This window comes from Marmota monax, unplaced genomic scaffold, assembly GCF_021218885.2.
Source record: "Marmota monax isolate L192 unplaced genomic scaffold, Marmota_monax_Labrador192_F-V1.1 WCK01_AAM20220418_F8-fsc00193, whole genome shotgun sequence".
NCBI lineage: Eukaryota > Metazoa > Chordata > Mammalia > Rodentia > Sciuridae > Marmota > Marmota monax.
In genome coordinates this window covers 5,046,903-5,065,892 of record NW_026695203.1, presented here as the reverse complement: position 1 = coordinate 5,065,892, position 18,990 = coordinate 5,046,903, and the positions used below count along the sequence as shown (strand labels likewise).

Below are 18,990 nucleotides of genomic sequence, written 5' to 3'. Positions count from 1 at the left end.
ACTTGCCTCATTCCTAGAACCCATTTGACTTGCATGAAATGTTTACTGATAATATCTGTATAACTGAGTATTACCCCTTTTGCAGACTGTATTCTTGCTCCAGTAATGCTGGGCTCTTTGTTGGCATTAAAGTTTACACTAGGAGATGGTTCAAAGCAGTTAGTTGCCTACATAGGATGTCAGATTCCACCTGCGGCATAATAGGTCCAGAAATTCAGTTTAGTTCCTATACTCAGAGTTGGTTAGATTCTGTGACTGTGACTCGGGGGTTGGATGGCGTAGTAGGAAAATTCCAGGCTTTGGGAGTCAGCGAGATCTTGGTTGAATTCGGACTCTGGAATTTACTAGTTTTCTTGTATGAAAAATTGAATAATGACAAATTGGGTAATGTGCCAAAGGTGATAGTGTATATAATGTATTGCTGATACCACCATAAACACAAATAGTTTCTATTATTAGATAGCTGTTATAGTAATGAAACCTAGCAGATACTGATTCACAATCTAAATGCCATATTTATTAGTGAACAATATTAGTATCCATTGTGTGTCCTTTCCTAGTTAGGAAGCTCCACCTCAGAAAGTTTACTTAAGGAATCAAGAATCAAGAAGTACAGCTAACCTTCCATATTTGTGTGTTCTGTTTCCATGGATTAGATCAACCATGGATCAAAAAAATTTGGAAAAATAACTGCATCTATACTATTCATGTACATATCTTTTTTCGTATCATTACTCTCCAAACCATGCTTTACATAGGCTTTGTATTGCTATTAGGGATTGTAGTTATCTAGAGATGATTTCGGGTATACAAGAGGATGTGGTAGGCTATGTGAAAATATTATGCCATTTTATATAAGGGACTTGAGCACACATGGATTTTGGTTTCCATGGGTTCCTGGAGCCAGACCCTCACTGTATCTGAGTTATCCTAACAGCTGCCATCACTGTTGAATCAGCTTCTATCACCATAATAAAATACCTGAAGCCAGGCATGATGGCGCACTCCTGTAATCCCAGCGGCTCGGGAGACTGAGACAAGAGGATCTTGAGTTCAAAACCAGCCTCAGCAAAAAGCAAGGTGCTAAGCAACTCGGTGAGACCCTGTCTTTCTAAATGAAATCCAAAATGGGATTGGGTATGTGGCTCAGTGGTCAATATATAAATAGATAAATAAATAACATACCAGAGCTAAACAATTTAGGGTTACAGAAAGAAGGAAAATTTATTTTGGCTCACGGTTTAAGAGGTTTCAATTGCTTGGCCTTGGCCTTTGGACCTATAGTGAAGCAAATACATCATGTAAGAGGGCATAGCAGAGGAACTGCCTCACCTCATGGTGGCCAAAAAGCAAAAATGGAGGGACCAGCATCTCAGTATCTCCTTTGCAGGCACACCCCCAGTAACCTAACTTCCTTCCATCAGGCGCCACCTCCTGAAGGTACTACCTCCTCCCAGTAGTGCCACAGGTTGGGTACCATACCTTCAACACAAGGCCTTTGGGGGACATTGAAGATCCAAACTCTAGTAGTCACCAAGCCCTGATTCTAGATAGGTCAGTCTCCAAGAGGATTAAACTATCATGTCAAGCAGAACTTACTTCTTATGATCACTTATAAACTTACTTTCCCTTCTGAAACTGCAGGTTGAGTATTCCTGGCTTCTTTGACCCATTCCTTGAATGTGGGCAACATCAATTTCAATTTTCTGTAACAACCAGTCAAGTATATTCCAGATTTTAAGGGTATTTTCTACTTAGGTTTGGAAATTCTTATCTCACAGACTGACTTCTATGAATTGCTGATACTATCCATTATTTCTAAGCTTAAATTTAAGGACACATCTAATTCCAGGTTTTGGCAGGTCCTGTCACCCTCTTTGTATTTGATATACTCTGCTTTGACAATTGTGAAACATTGTTGTGAATATATTCAATGGCACAGTTTTCTTCGAGAATGAATTTTATTTTCAAATAACAGTAGAAAATCAGACACATGTTGGCTGAGTCAGGATAAAAATATCATCTTTGTCCAAGTATCAAATCAACAAAGTTATAATACTGTCTTGAATACTATATTAAAAATTCTTAGAGGGAAGTGTTCTAAAATGTTTTGAGCAATGAGAGTAAACAATTAGAATAATTTCCTAAGTTAATTCTGATGAATTTGTGTATAAGCTTTTAATGATATTTCATAATTTTATATATTATATGCTCCACCTTGTCTGTGAAAATTTCTCTTATTTTTCAAGTTGAACTCTGAAACCTGGAACTCGGTGGTCCTTATACTTTTTGGTCTCAGGACTGCATTAAACATTTAAAAATTATTGAGGTTTCAAATAGCATTTGTTTATATGGGTTATTATCTGTCAGTGAAACAAATTTAAAAATTATCTTCATGTACAAGTAACAATGATAAACCCATTGAATGTCATTATTAATAATACATATATTTATGAACAATAATTGTATTTTCCTAAACAAATTTCATGAGAGAAGTGCATTGTTATATGTATTTGCAAGTCTTTAATGTATGGCTTAATAAAAGTTAACTGAGTTTATTTCCTGTACCCAGTCTATTACAGTGTGTGGTTTTGGTTAAATAAGTCTATGAAGACCATCTATCCTCTTGGAGATGGGTAGTTGGAAAGGGGAGGAGCACTCAAGATCTTTTCAGATAACTGGATATTTTTCTTTAATACTACACCAAAGCTTCTCTGGTAGTATTTCTAAGGGTTAATTGCAGTGTGCAATAAAAAAATTTATTGTATCTTTGCATACATTAAAATTCACTGATATATCTCATACTTTGTGTGTGTATGTGTGGTACTGGGGATTGAACCTAGGGGTGCACCACCATTGAGCTACATCCCTAGCCCTTTATTTGTTTTTGGAGAAAGGGCCTTGCTAAGTTCTGAGACTGGCTTGACAAACTTGACAGTTCTCCACTCTTAGCCTCCTGAGTTGCTGGGATTACAGGTGTGCACCACTGCTCATGGGTAATTTTATTTTGGACTTTGAGTAAATATTTTGCCCAAGAATTATTTCACATCATGATTTGGAACTTTGAAAATACTGGTTCACTGAATTTTATAGATTGTACAAATCAGAGTTCAAGAAACAATCAATAGCTACTCCTTAGTAGCCACCAGGTCAATCTGTTTGAAATATAGTGCATTGAGAGGCTGAAGCAGGAGGATTGGAAGTTCAAAGCCAGCCTTAGCAATTTAGCAAGATCTTGTCTCAAAATAAAGAGTACAAAGGGCCAGGGATGTGTCTCAGGGATTACGCACCACTGGGTTCAATCTCTGATACCAAAAGAGAAACAACCAATATGATGGATAGATAGATAACAGATTTATTATGGGAATTGGCTTGTTTGATATGGAGGCTGAATCATACTGGATATATGCGGACAACAACCTAGAGGTCTGTGAAAACTGGTTGTATAATTCAGCTGGAGTCAGAAGGTAACTCGCACTTCAAGGCTGAAGCCTTGGCATATATGGGGGGCACTGATGTTAGGCCCAGAATCTCAAGAATCAAGGGCAGGAGAAGATTAATGTCCTGCTCTGTATAGGAGAAAGAACTCACCTTTCCTTTGCCTTTTTCTATTTGGGCCTTTGAAGGATTGGATGGTGCCCACCCACAGGGGTAAGGGTAGATTGGTTTTTACTCAATCTGCTGATCAAATGCTGTCTTTGGAAACAGACACACCCAGAAATGATGCTTTAGTAGCAGCTATCTGGGCATCTTCCAGCAGTGAAATTAACATGTAAAATTAACCATCACAGTCACCTTCAGGTTCAGTAAGTCACTAGAAGGACTCAGAACTCACTGACATCCGTGGCACTTGCCATGGTTTGCAGTAGCAGAAGAATGTGGGTTAAAATCAACCAAGGAAAAGACACATGGGTCAAAGTTCAGAGGGCTTCTACGCATAGCTTCCAGTTGTCCTCTTTCAGTGGAGTTGTGGATAGGGCTAAATTCTCCCAGCACCGATGTGTGACAGTGGACAGCATTAGTTATTCACATGACTGGTGTCCAGAGGCTGTCTTGGGGCCCTGCCATACAGACATAGTTAACTTCCTACACAGCTGACCTCGGCTTCCAGTCTCTTAGACAAGACCTGGTATCTTATGGGCTCAAGACTAAAGATGCCTCAATCAGGCAGGACATTCTGAGGGTTTAGAGATGAGCCAATGACAAAGACCAGCCCTGTCTTTGGGCAAGGCTGAATTACTTACAGTATGCTTCCCATGTCCTCACAAGGAATATTTTCAAAAGTGTACCAAGGGTCATGATTTAATAAAATTACCTAAAACTAGTTTTGCTCTGTGAGTGCATGCTAGAGAAGAAAAAAATATGTTCTTACTTCTCAACACCATTTCCTTGATTGTACTAGGTACTGACAGAACTTTTATGCCATCAGTGGAAATGTAAGCCCCAAGAAAAAAGGAAACAATGGCAGTAATGTTTTTATATTTTTCTGAGGATGATTTTCACTGTGGCCATGCCCTCAGACTGCTCTCTCTGAGCACTGCATTTTTACCTTTTTTTGCTAGCTTGCAAGTCCCTTGAGGGTAGGTTTATTATCTTTTTTTATCTTTGTAGTCTCCATTTTACCTAGCACAGGTAGGGACATCTGCATTTGTAAGTACAGGTATATTTACTTTGTACACAGTACAGTTCAACAAATATTTGTTAACATGTAGATGGTGCACACCTGTAATCCCAGTGACTTGGGAGACTGAGACAGGAAGATCACACATTTAGGCCAGCCTCAGCAGCTTAGACCCTGTCTTAAAATGAAAGGGTTGGGAATGTAGCTCAGTGGCAGAGTGCTTGCAGAGGGATTGAGTCTGTATTTCTGGGTTCTATCCCTGGTGCCATGAAAAATAATTTTTTTTTTTAATTAACATGTAGTACCTTTTCATCACTTCACTAAATCTTTCCGAAGCTTTTTCCTTTGGTTAAAAAAGAAATGCAAATAAAGGGTTATTGTTTTCTTCCTATTTGTGATATGTTTTATTTTCCCTTTTGTTATAGTCATTTGTCAAATCTGTTCTGATATCCTGGAAACTTGAGAATTAGCATTGATTACATTTCTCTCATTGACATTTAAATCACTGATTCTGCTTCCTGTCATCCTAGCTACTTCTGTCATGGTGCAGGCACTCCTCCAGTTAGTGTGGCAGACTCCAGCCTTCTTTTCCCTACCTCATTTCACCATCCTCAGATCTACTCCTTAGTAGCCACCAGGTCAATCTGTTTGAAATACAGTCATAGTTCCTATTTACATAGTGCTTATTACTTTATGCCAAACACTTTTTTAGCACATTTAATGTTCATCAAGGGGGTTACCATTTGTTATCCTTGCTTTACAGAGGAGAAATCTTGAGGCCCAGAAAAGGGACCTAGCAGTCTGGATCTGGAGCCCCTACCATCTACCCTGCCAACTATGGGAAATTGCTTTTCACTATTTAGCTTCAAATCCCTTTTCTCGTCAACAGTAAGCTCCTAAACCTGGCATCTAAGACCTTCCATGCTCTGACTTCTCTCCTTAGGACTGTGCAGGATGCTTGTTGCATACCACAAACTCTGCCGTTTAAGTCTGTTACAGTTTGCCAACCACAGCGTTATTTATGACCTCTGCACTCTGGCTGCATTGTCCTGAATGCCTGGTACTCTTACTTAACTTTCAAGTAGTGGTGGTAGCTCCTCAAAGAAATTTTCCTCTCCCCTTTTTCTTTGCCCCCCTCCCTACCAGACAGAATAGGGCAGATTAAAGTAGATAATTGTGTAACAACTGTGGTAAGATGATGATAAGGGGTACCTAAGGTAAATCTTCTCCAGTAAGCAGTTTGTCCCTATGTCCTAAGGTTGACTGTATTCCTTCAAAGACACAGACTCACTCTATGCCAGCAGTATTTGATACATAAACAGAAGCGAAATACTTTAAGGATAAACAAACAATATTCTCCTAAGTTATATTTCCATCTTCATATTTTCTCCAGTTCTCAAAATTATAAAGTTTATGGATTTTGGGGAGAATTTATAAATGTAGATTCTAGGATTTTTGTATCTTTTAAGTAAACAAGTTTTCCTTCTCTCTCTTCTTTTATAAGCTCCTTGCCCGACTTGAAGGTAGAAGTTCCTTGAAAGAAATAGAACCAAATCTGTTTGATGAAGATTCACCTGTGCATGGTAAAAACACAACTTCAATATAAATATAATTTAAGTTTTAATTTAAATATAATTTAAGTTTTATAAAATTCCCCCCCACACACATTCATATATACACACATACTCCTAGTTAGAAGCTAAATAGATCTAAACAGTACAGTTGAAAAGTAACAAAACAGTGTAACAAAGTTTTTAAGTCTTTGTATCAGATGAGATGAAGTTTGGCTTATGTGCCGTAAATCCTTAGAGTATACATTGACCTCCTTCTTTTTTCCCATCACATAATAGTATTTATGGGGGTTTTGTTGGTATGATTTATTTCCATTCTTTTTCTCTAGAAGTTTGCAGAGTTGCAGGGGAATCCTCAATTGCCCACTTGCTCCATTAGTATTTTTACAGCAGAGAAAATAGGTGCTTACTTGTTCTATTAGCACTTGTACACTAAGAAAGACTTAGAAAGAAGGTAATGTATTTAGATTGTTTTGATTCTTTTAATATAACAGCTTTATAGATATATGATTTACTCATTTTGGTATGCTGTTCATTTTTAGTAGAGTCACACAGTTTTGCAACCATCACTATAATGGATTTTAGGACATTTTCATCCCCCATTAATGAATCCCATTCCAGGGCTGGGGCTGAAGCTCAGTGGTAGAGCGCTTGCCTAGCATGCACAAGGTCCTGGGCTCCATCCCCAGCACCACAAAGAAAGAAAGACACTCATCCCTATTAGTAGTCATCCCATGTATCTCAGCCCTAGGCAACTACTAATCCACTTTCCAACTCTAGATTTGCCCTTTCTTTTTATTTAATTATTCTTGTAATCATAATATGTGGTCTTTGACTGGCTTCTTTTACTTTACGTAATGTTTTCAGTGTTCTTATGGTAAGGTGTATCAAAAGTCCATTTCTTTTTATGGTTGAATGTTTCGTTTGTAGAGTATAGAACATTTTGTTTATCCATTGATTAGTTGACGTGCATTTGGGTTGTTAACATATTTTAGCTGTTAGGAATAATGCTGCTATGTTTACCAGTGTACAGTTTATCTGTGGATAGATGTCTTCACTTTTCTTGGATAATACCTATGATAGGAATTGCTAGGTTATATGGTAACTATGTTTAACCTTTTGAGAAACTGCCAAACTGGTTTCCAAAGTAGCTTCACATTTAAGTTGTCACTAGCTTATGTATGTGTTATGTACTTATGCAATGTGTGACAGTTCCAGTTCCCCACATCTTGGAAATAGTTTTTACTGTCTTTGTGATAATAGCCATCCCAGTCAGTGTGAACTTGTATCCCATTGTGATTGAGATTTATGTTTCCTTGATGGCTAATGATGTTGAGCATCTTTACTGACAGTTTGTGTATCTTCTTTGGAGAGATGTCAGAACCTTTGCTCATTTAAAAATATTGGGCTGGGCACAGTGGTGCATACCTGTAATCCCTGTGGCTCAGGAGGCTGAGGCAAGAGGATCATGAGTTCAAAGCCTGCCTCAGCAACTTAGCGAGGTCCTAAGCAATTTAGCCAGACCCTGTCTCAAAAAAAATTTTTTTAAAGGTATTGGGGTGGCTTCATGGTTAAGTACCCCTGGGTTCAATCCTTGGTGCCAAAATAAATAAAAATAAAATAAAAGTATTGGGTTGTCTTTATTGAATTTTTAGAGTTCTTTACATATGACAGGTAAAAGAAACCCTTTATCATATATATATGTTGCAAATATTTTTATCCATTCTGTAGGTTGTCTTTGTCTTGATAGTGTTCATTGAAGTACAAAATTTGTTAATTTTTGTAAAGTCCAATTTATCTTTTTTTAATTGTTTTAAATTTATTTGTTCTTTTTAGTTATATATGACAGTAGAATGAATGTTGATATATATACATGGAGTATAACTTCCCATTCTTGTGGTTATACATGATGTGAAGTTATACTGTCATGTATTCATATATGAACATAGGAGAGTTGTCTTCAATTCATTCTACTGTTTTTCCCATCCCCTTCCTCCCTCACTTTCCCCCATTTCTCCCCTGTCCAATCCTATGAACCTCCATTCCACCCCCCCCCCCACCCCCTGTCTCTTGTGAGTCAGCATCCGCATATCAGAGAGAACTTTCAGCCTTTGGTTTTTGGGGATTGGCTTATTTCAGTTAACATGATAGCCTCTAGTTCCATCCATTTACCAACAAATGCCATAATTCCATTCTTCTTTATGGCTGAATAATATTCCATTGTGTATATGTACCACAATTTCTTTATCCATTCATCTATTGAAGGGCACCTATGTTGGTTCTATAGCTTAGCTATTGTTAATTGAGTTTCTATGAACATTGATGTGGCTGCATCACTGTAGTATGCTGATTTTTAAGTCCTTTGGTATAAACTGAGGAGTGGGATAGCTGGGTCAGATGGTGATTCCATTCCAGGTTTTCCAAGGAATCTCCATACTGCTTTCCATAGAGGTTGTACCAATTTGCAGTCCCACCAATTTGTCTTTTCTTTTGTCTTTCCTCCTTTGATATCATACCTAAGAAGCCATTGCCTAATCCAAGGACAAGAAGATTTATAGTTTCTTCTTGTACTTGCTACTGGTTTCTCTCGTCATTCTTTTCTGATCAGAAGAACATGTTTCTGTGGTTTCAATCTATTTAAATTTATTGGGATTTGACTCATGGCCTAATGTAGTTTATTTTGGAGAATTTTCTATACGTACTTGAGAAAATTAAGTATTCTCCTGTGGTTGGGCAAAGTGGTCTGTTGACATTTCCTAGTTGTGGTTGGTTTTTAATGTTAGTAGACTCTCCTGTTTCCTGGCTGATCGTCAGTTGGGTTGCTCTGTCCATTGTTGAGAGTGAGGTATTGAGGTCTCCAAACGTGATTGCTGCATTGTCTGTTTCTTCCTTTGTTCCTATCAGTTTTGGCTTTGTGTATTGCTGTGCTTGTAAAGTTTGTTATTGTTATGTTTTGTTGCTGGCTGACCCATTTATCATTATAAAATGCCCTTAACACTCATTACAATAGCTACTATTTAAAAAAAAAATACAAGTGTTGATGAGGATATAGAGAAGTTGGAATATTGTGCACTTTTGGTGGGACTGAAAAAGGATACTGTCCTTACACTGTATGTATCCTTGAATGAAGGTTCCTCCAAAAATTAAAAACAGAGTTGCCATATGATCCAGTGATCTCAGTTCTGGTTTTATATGCAGAATTGAAAACAAGATCTTGAAGCAGCAGCACTATTGACAATAGCCAAGAGGTGGAAGCAACCCGAATATCCATGGATAGTTCCAGTTACGTGTGCTTCTTTCCTTATTAGACTTGAGTCACTGTCTTTACCCCTGCTTTCAGCATCCAGCTTGAAGGACTGCTGTAGTATCATTTGTACAGCATATCTGTTAGCCAAACAAAACCCTAATCCATCAATGATCAAAGTCAAATTTTGATAAAATGTGTTAGACAAAACTGAACTGTCTTTGTGTTCTTTCCATAGGAAAGTGTATTATTAAAGTGAATGTTATGAAACTGTTGACATGTTAAAATGGGTTTGTGGCACGACTTCTACATTAGGAAACTTTGAAAACACATTTCGACACTACAAAAATGTGTACTTAAAACTGTCATCGATCCTATAGCTGCACAACTAGTTGGACAAATACTCCTGTGGAACAATAGCACACGTGAGACTGAAATCACTAGAGTCATAGCAACGTCCATTATTGGGAATTGTTACAGGGAAGCAAACGTTGAAGCAAGAAGACATGGAGGGATTGAAGGGTCTAATGCTGTGGTAAACATATTTTTGATGCTTTTTGGATAGTAGTTATTTATACCATGTAACAGTTCATATTTCTTCAATACTGTAATGATTATCATCTGCAAATTTAACATATTTGTTATATAGTTAGTACACTGGTACCAAGATGATGTATTTTTTGGCTTTTCTTACTTTTCCTTATTTTGAAGCATTTTAGATTCATGACTCTTCCTGACAATCTGTTACCCTGACTCCTCACAGCATCTATTTGTAAGAGTAACTGTCAGGGCCAAACCATCCAGATTTTCTGACTTAGTTTTAATTTTTTCAAGTGCCAAACTGTAGGGATTTTTTTTTTTTAACTACAACTTGTCATATTCAATACTTCGGCTGGACAAAGGTGATTTTTTTTTCTTCTTTTTTTGTAAAAGCTCATAGAAATACATGAGATAGTGACTTCAAATAAAGTAAAAAGGACCATGTCCTCTCTACAGAACATAATATTTTTATGTGATTTTTATCTTAACAATTAAACAGTACATGTTCATCATTAAACACATTTGTAGGGAATTTAGTTCAAGGATCTTAGTGATAACATTCATGTGTACTTGGTAAGTTTACAGAGTTTACTTCCTAATTTGTTGTAAATGACTTTTTTTTGTTACCAGGGATTGAACTCTGAGCCACATCCCCAGCCCTATTTTGTATTTTCTTTAGAGACAGGGTCTCACTGAGTTGCTTAGTGCTTCGCTTTTGCTGAGGCTGGCTTTGAACTGGCGATCCTCCTGGCTCAGCCTCCTGAGTCACTGGGATTACAGGCCTGTACCACCACACCTGGCTATAAATGGCTTTTTTACATCTGCTTTGCTATCATCTGTAAAAGGGAAGTGTGTCATTATCTGTGTATTGATCTCTTATCCAGCGATTTAACCTGAAACTTGTTTGCATTGGTTTCATTCATGCCAAACAAGAGTCTGAGGAATCTGTAGAAGACTTACCTCAGGTACTTTTTGTTAATGTATGGATTTAGGAAACCTGTGAAACCATTTAGGTAAGTGCCTTCAAGTTCTCCATCTTTTTGAGTTCTGCTGAATGACCTTATGATCACCACCCCCTCTTCAAGAAAATACTTGGCTAAGTTTTCAGGGTTTCTATTCGGGAAATTCCAGAAGTACCCAAGAGATCTCTCACTGTTACCTTCTGACCAGTTCCATATATGTCTCTTTCTCTGTGGGATTCCTTTTTACCTAAAATTTATTATATTTCTTATCTTAAATTATCTTCTCCTGATCCTCTCGATTCATGTTGAATTTTTCTCTTAAAATAATGGCTGTGCCCCAAGCTGTCGGTTTCCAGGTACTCATGATTTCCAACACCCTGCAGTCCAGCTCTGTCCTTGCTGCTGCTTGAATAGCAGTGAGCACCCACAGGGCCTTTCCCTCTGCCTTCTGAGTGTCTCAGCTTTTGGCATTTGGTTTGCAAAGTGCACATGTGCAGGCTACACACTTGGTGTTTTAGGCCACTCTCCTGACCAGCGAGTGGTCTTTCTCTGTTTTCCATGTCATCTTTTCATTTCTGTGACATTTCTGCTAGATTTCTCATTTAGTACTGTTTCACTCTGCAAATGTTCTTTTGCATCCTGCAGTGTTTTTCCTCCTGACTTTTCTGTTAAATTTCTGTTTTATCTATCTTCTTCTGACTCTTCTGACTATGGGTATATCCCAAGGATTGAGTTTTTGGCCTTGTATTCTTCAATTTGTATCCTTACCCACTTCTCTTACTCATTGAAAAGAGTCTTCAGTTTACTCTCGTTGTATCTGTGGAGATCATTCCCATATTGCTATATCCAGCCCCTTGTGACTGTCTCAGATCTTAAATCCAAGTGGCTGTTGGGTGTCTTTATTTTGTTAACCTAGAGATACACACCATTTTGAAAGCTAAATTTTTAAATGTTATTTTCTATTTGTTTTTTCTTATTTTTATTAGACATAATAATTGTGCATATTTATGTGGTGTATTGTGCTACATGCATACAAGGAATAATGAGCAAATCAGCATAATTAGCATTTCTATCACTGCACATTTGTGGGGTTTTTTTTGTGTTGGGAGCATTCAAATCCTCTTTTCTAGCCAGATCTTGTGGTGCATGCCTGTGATCCCAGAAGTTTTAATCCCAGCTCTCATCCTAGCAGCCCCAGACTGAGACAGGAGGATCTCGAGTTCATCCTCAGCAACATCGAGGTGCTAAGCAACTCAGTGAGACCCTGTCTCTAAAGAAAATACAAAATAGGGCTCGGGATGTGGCTCAGTGGCCAAGTGCCCCTGGGTTCAATCCCCAGTACCGCCCCCCAAATCCTCTCTTCTAGCCATTTTGAAAAATGTAATAAATTATCATTGACCTTAGTCGCCCTACTATGCTATATCTTTTATAACCATTAACCAGTCTTTCTCTATTCCCCTTACTACATTTCCTAGCCTCTGGTAATCACTGTACCTCTCTCTGCTTCTGTGAGGTCCACCTTCTTAGCTTCCATATCTGAATGGCTTGTTTCACTTAACATAGCACCCTCACATTCTGCCCTTGTTGCTACAGTAATCGGATTCTTGTCTGCATATTTATTTTAATTTAAAATCTCTACTTCATGTATGTGCTGGATTTGTGCAGGTACTGCCTAGCCTGTCTAAGGAACTCACAGCTAAGTGTCAGCATCATTTGGCCTCCAGGCCCAGCCCTCTGCAGTTTGTTCCTCTTCTTACTTCACCTCCTGTGTGGATCTCTGGTTCTTGGTATCTGGAGGACTCTGCTAACCATGGCCATACTGCCACCTGTGACACCCTACCAGACCAGTTTCCTTCCAAAATTGACTTGTGTTTTTAGCCCTCACAGGTAGAACATAATTTTTATTCTTTAGATGTCATTCAAGAGGATCTTAAGAAGAAAGTAATCTGCTGACCTACATTCAGCAGATTATCTAGCATAAAGAAAAGACAACTTTGTGTTGGGGATAGAATATTCAAGTCCAAACTAAGGAAGCTAATAGAAAATATAATTAAGTAAATAGTAATTGTAGGCCATGATAATGGGATGGATGGGGATGACAGATTGCTTTCCCCACCTCAGCCTTAGGATCTGTGAGCCTGTATGGAGAAGTCCTTGTCAGATGTGAGGTGCTCTTGTGCCTCTCAGCCCCCTGCAGCTGCTCTTCTGGGAAATGAGGGGGAAGATTTGGTGCAATCTGCCTCTATTCTCCCCCTCGGTGCCTCTCCTGTCCAGCACGTCCCTTGGAGCACTTCAGGTGAACCTTCCTAAGCTCTTTTCAGCTTCCCCTGGCCGCTAACCTTCACTGTGTTGGCGTCCCCTCAGGTGTGCTGCTCCTGTGACACAGGGCAATGGAAGCCTTCAGTGGGGAATGGGTCCACCTACTTCCTTGGGAACACAGAGGGACAGGGCCAGCTAAACACCTAGCTTCCTGTACCCAAGTCACTCTGTTAATTGCCTGGGCTGGCCTTTAACTCCTGGCTCAAGTGATCCTCTTGTCTCAGCCTCCTAGGGTAGCTGGGACTATAGGTGTGCACCAACACACCTGGCTATGTGAACTTTTAATATGTATCCAGGAGCAGTTGTTAAGACTAAGGAATAGTTGTTAATATTGCTCCCTGAGGTTAGAATAATTTTAAAAATTTCTTTAGAAAATTTGGAATTGCAACTTGTATGTACAATTATAATGGGAATTGGCTGAAGTTTTATGTACTATCTTATAATATGGTGTAGTGGCAACGTGACACGTAATTAACATATTTATAGGGCACAATGTGTACCTTACATAACAACCATGGGGTAATTAACATATCTGTTACCCCAAATATTTATCATTTCTTTACAGTAAGAACATTCAAAATCCCTTTTTCTAGCGATTTTGGAATATGTTATACATTGATAACCATGATTATCCTATGTGTAGTAGAATAGTAGGACTTATTTCTCCTATCTAATTGTATCCTAGACTTCTTATACATTATTTGTGACTATTCCAACATCCAGTAGTTTATTAGTAATAACAGGAAAATAACTGAATTCTTATTTAGATTCTATTTTGGTTTGGACCTAAGAATCTGTACTTTTTTTTTTTTTTTTTTTTTTTTGGTACAGATGATGGAACCCACGGGGCACTTACCCACTGAGTAACATCCCCAGACCTTTTTTTGTATTTTCTTTAGAGACTGGTTCTCACTGAGTTGCCTAAGGGCTCTCTAAATGGCTGAGACTGGCTTTGAACTCGTGATCCTCCTGCCTGGGCCTCCTGAGCCACAGGGATTATAGGCATGCACCACTATGTCCAGCTAAGAATCTACTTTAAATATAGTGTTTATAGTCAGGTAGTTCAGTCATAAATTAGGTTCAGCCATAAATTAATAATAATAACAAGCAAACTAGCAAGGTTTAAAACATTAGTCTTTAGAATGCATTTTGGAAAGCCCCAGAAGCAGGACAGTCTCCCCAAGTATTGTTTTATTTCACTTGTGCTATCGTTAATGAGGGTTATGAGAACCTATATAGAAAGAGCTCTGGAGTTCAGACTAGTTGTCTTTTCTTTATGCTATAAGAAGATAATCTACAATGCATCTGGGTAGAGTTTCAAGAGATGTTGCAGTAGTGAAGACAGCTGACAGTGGTCTGAAGATGTTTTCAGTTGAAGGAGGCAGTTGGCACACAAGGCTTGAGAGCCCTGAGCTGTCATCATCTGTAGTATATGAAATTACAGTCAAAAATTGTACTTCCCATAATGTCAGCAGACTGACAGCTCCTAGTTAAGAATTATTTCTGCCTCATGTAAAGGAAGTCCAGCTTAGTGGCTCCCCCAGGGAGAAGCTGATTTTCCCCACATCCTAAGTGCTCTGAGGCAGGCTGTGCACAGCTGGTGTGGGGCACCATCTGCCCTTCTGCTCCACCATCCTCAGGGCACCTGCATCCTCAACTACATGTTCCAAGGTGACGGCTTCAAGGGCAAGGGAATGATGGGATAAAAGTCACACCCCAATGTGATACAGACTTAGAAATCCCCAGTAGATATCTTGTGTCTCGGTGGCTTCAGCTATGTTACCATTCTTCTCAAGAGAAACTGTCAAGTAGTTTTTAAGGTGAATATATTGCCTTCCCCCACTAATTGGGGGTTTACACTTTAGGAGAAAGGAGAGAATGGATGTGGTATAATCAACTACTTGGAAATGATGTATTCTGTAGTAGCCAGGCCTGAGATCTGCAGTACTCTTCTTAACTCTCTAATATCGCCATTAAAATGTGACTGCATGTGGACCTGACCCCAGAGAATTCCTCTGGGCTCCTTTCAGTCTTCTTGCTGTGTGTTTGTTTTGACTCCCTTGACACTAATTAATAACTGACTCCTGGGCTAGGAAGGATATAGCTCAGTGGTAGAGTATTTGCCTAGCATGCATAAGGCCCTGGTGTTGCCAGTACCACAAAAAGGAAAGAAAAAAGACTGACTTCTTTCTCAGACTTGTAATAATAATTTTCTTATTTTTTTGCACTTACTCATACAGATCCATTTTGGTCAGTGGATTTAGATCTTTGTTCACATTCCAGTAAATGTCCTTTTAAAACTTTTCATTTTGTAGCCTACTGTTGTGCTGCTACATTTTGACTGACATTTCTAAATTTTACACAGGTGATATTCTTGAATTTCATGGTCCAGAAGGAACAGGAAAAACAGAAATGCTTTATCATTTAACAGCACGATGTATACTTCCAAAGTCAGAAGGTGGACTGGAAGTAGAAGTCCTATTTATTGATACAGATTACCACTTTGACATGCTTCGACTTGTTACAATTCTTGAGCATAGACTATCCCAAAGCTCTGAAGAAATAATAAAATACTGCCTTGGAAGATTTTTTTTGGTATACTGTAATAGCAGCACCCAGTTACTGCTCACACTGTATTCACTAGAGACTATGATTTGCAGTCATCCCTCTCTCTGCCTTCTGATTATAGACAGCCTGTCAGCTTTTTACTGGGTGGACCGTGCCAATGGAGGAGAAAGTGTTAATTTACAGGAGTCTACTCTGAAGAAATGTGCTCAGTTCCTAAAGAAACTGGTAAATGAGTATCGCCTGGTTCTTTTTGCAACAACACAGAGTATCATGCAGAAAGCTTCACACTCTCTGGAAGGGCCTTCTGCCTCTAGTCGCCCATGTGATGCTGATACAGACTACAGACCCTATCTCTGTAAGGCATGGCAACAAGTGGTGAAGCACAGAATATTTTTCTTCAAACAAGATGATTCTAAAAGCAGCAGCCAATTCTCATTAGTTTCCTGTCATTTACAAAGTAACAGTTTAAAAAAACATATTTTTATCATTGGAGAAAGTGGGGTTGAGTTTTGTTGAGATGCATCATAAAATAGCCTTTTGTAAGCTACAGTGTAAGTCTTAAAAGGTCTTTTATAAGCTAAAGTGATTTGATTCTAAAGTTTTAACCTCAGGGAAATAATTTCTTAAACTAGTACAGTACTTCAGACGATTCTGTTTCTAGGCCATTGAAGATCAAACAAAGTGATATTCACAATTAAATTGTTTTGAAACTAAATAATATGCATATTTCAGAATAAAATGGACTTTTATAACTTTGTGTCACATTTTTTTAAATTCATGTAGGTACTTAATTTGTTTGGCAAAGTTTAAATGTATTGCTCATATCTTATGTAACTCCATTATAAAGCTATGACTTTAGAAATTCTGTCATTAGAGATACCTTATCATCTACCTTCCATACCAAGAACTATGGAAGGCTGGAACATATTTTGTTATTATTAAGGTGGTGTCTTCCTATGTTGCCTGTGCTTGCAAGACTGGCATTGGACTTGGGATTTTCCTACCTTAGCCTCCTCATTAGCTGGGTGTACAGGTGAATACCTTAACACTTAGCCAACTAGAACATTCTCATCTGAGCTACATTGAATTCCACAGTGGACTTAGATAAGGTTGGGTTTCTGTTTTCATTCTTCAGTTCTGGGAAATAAGATACCCATTTAAGAACTCTTTGAAGTTTATTTTGAAATGTTCATCTCATTTTTATTAATAGATGCTAAAACTATATTAGACTTATTTGTTAAAATAGTCAGATATAACCAGGTGCAGTAGTTCACGCCTGTAAACCCATGACTGGGGAGGTAGAGGCAGGAGGATCTCGAGTTCAAAGCCAGCCTCAGCAACTTAGCAAGGCCTTAAGCAACTCAGTCAGACCCTGTCTCTAAATAAAATGCAATTAAATCATTTCCAGTTAACAGCTGGAGAAAGTTTTAGTATTCTTTGGTGCAGTGAAGATGGAATAAGGATATGCAAGACAAACTGTGAAGGAAGACAATTCTAGGAATTCAGTTTATTTTAATCCAAGAATAGATCTAATTATACCAGTATTTGGTATTAGATTGACCATGGTGGTCTCCTTGGATCTATATGCCAGAATGAGATGTGTCGCAAAGGTATCTGAATTACTCTAGGGAAAATGGGAGGGATCGACGCTATGTTCTTGTACATTCATTTATGTGTTACCTGTTCAGTTACAATAATTTATAATACCCAACTGTAAGTTCACTTATCAAATGAAGGGGTTTTTTTTCCCCCAGAATTGAAAAGAATACTGCAAAAAAAAAAAAAAAATGAAGATCACATTTTTTATAGTGCAGACATGGCCAATGTAACATGCTACCTGTGCCCCATCCCCATGCTCTGGGACACCTGCTGTTTCCAAAACCCCAGGGCTTCTGGGGGTGTCTTCTGGATGCCAAAGACTGCTGGGCTGCATGTGAGCAGCACAGACAGACTTTAACCAGTGAAGGGGAGGATTCGGGGTATAAACACCCAACTTCCACAGCACTTAGTGGGAGAACTCGGGCATTTCTCAGGGTGGCTGCAGTTGGCTGGACTCCCAGTTGCTTACAGCAGTAATCACAAACATGTGGTTTATCACCATCCTCTCTTCCCTCTCTCACTTCCCTCCCTTCTCAGGGGCTTCATGGGATTGTATCCCTCATCAGTAAGAAATGCTCATCTGGAAACTCCTGCTGGTGAGGGGGAGCTAGACTTTCAGCAAACAGTAACAAGTTGTCAGACTAACAGCTTCTCCAGCATTTGCCCTTCAGCCACATTATGAAATTGAAAACAAGGGCAGTCTAATTGTCACTCAAGCTAAATGACGTTGGATCACATGGTTCACATCCACAGGTTCTTATTGTTACTTTTAACCATTGGTATAACGTTAAGCATGATATTTTGCCTATAGTTTGTCCTTTTCCCATTTCTGATACGTATTTTTATTACATGCAAAACATGTTACACAATAATTTATAAATATTTATAAGTTGGGGTCATAGACTTGTTTTCTCCCCAGGTCGATGTGTGCGATCAGTGAAATCTATTGCTCTACTGTTGAGAGCCACAGCCAAGGGGCCCCAGCAAACTTCCAGCTGCCGGCTGATGATTGGCTCACAGCTGCCCCAGCAACATCTAGCTGATTGGCTCCTCGGCCCCAGCAACATCTAGCTGATTGGCTCCTCTGCGGTGATGCTCATTGGGCTGTTTCCCTGCCCTTTCAGACCACGGAGCTGCTCATTGGGGGACTTTTTTGGCTCCGCCCACGTGACCCAGCCAATTGGCCTCAAGAGCAGGAGGATTGTGGGAGGTGGAGAGAAGCTGGTGAGGGAGAGAGAGGCTTGTGGAAAGCCGGTGGTGGCAGTTGAGGCTCTGAGGGTTTTTCCTGAGAGGCTGTTTTGTTTGGCGTGTGTGGTTCTAAAAATAAAGTTAGTTTCTTTTGACAAGTGGCTCCTGATTGTGCCCAGCCAGACTGCGGCACTCTACTATAGAGTACTATTTTTTTACTCATAAAAGATAAAAATTTAGTCACCTTCCTCTCACGCTGTATAGTCTAGCATGGTGCGTGTGTATGAGAGAGACCAGTGTATATGAAAAACTTAGCACGTTCTTAGCAGAATTGTAGCCTTCAATATGATAGGATTTTCCATTTATTTCATATATAAA

At 38.9% G+C, this 18,990-nt stretch overlaps 1 protein-coding gene across 1 annotated transcript in view; it reads left to right on the top strand.

The window, feature by feature from the left end:
- Xrcc2 (X-ray repair cross complementing 2) overlaps positions 1 to 16,577 on the top strand; it is a 31,315-nt gene extending 14,738 nt beyond the window's left edge. The window contains exons 2-3 of the mRNA XM_046429817.2: positions 6,126 to 6,204; positions 15,623 to 16,577. Coding sequence (XP_046285773.1) covers positions 6,126 to 6,204; positions 15,623 to 16,341 — 798 coding nt within the window. The 3' untranslated portion in view covers positions 16,342 to 16,577. The remainder of the gene's footprint in view (positions 1 to 6,125; positions 6,205 to 15,622) is intronic.
- Positions 16,578 to 18,990: the final 2,413 nt, after the last annotated feature.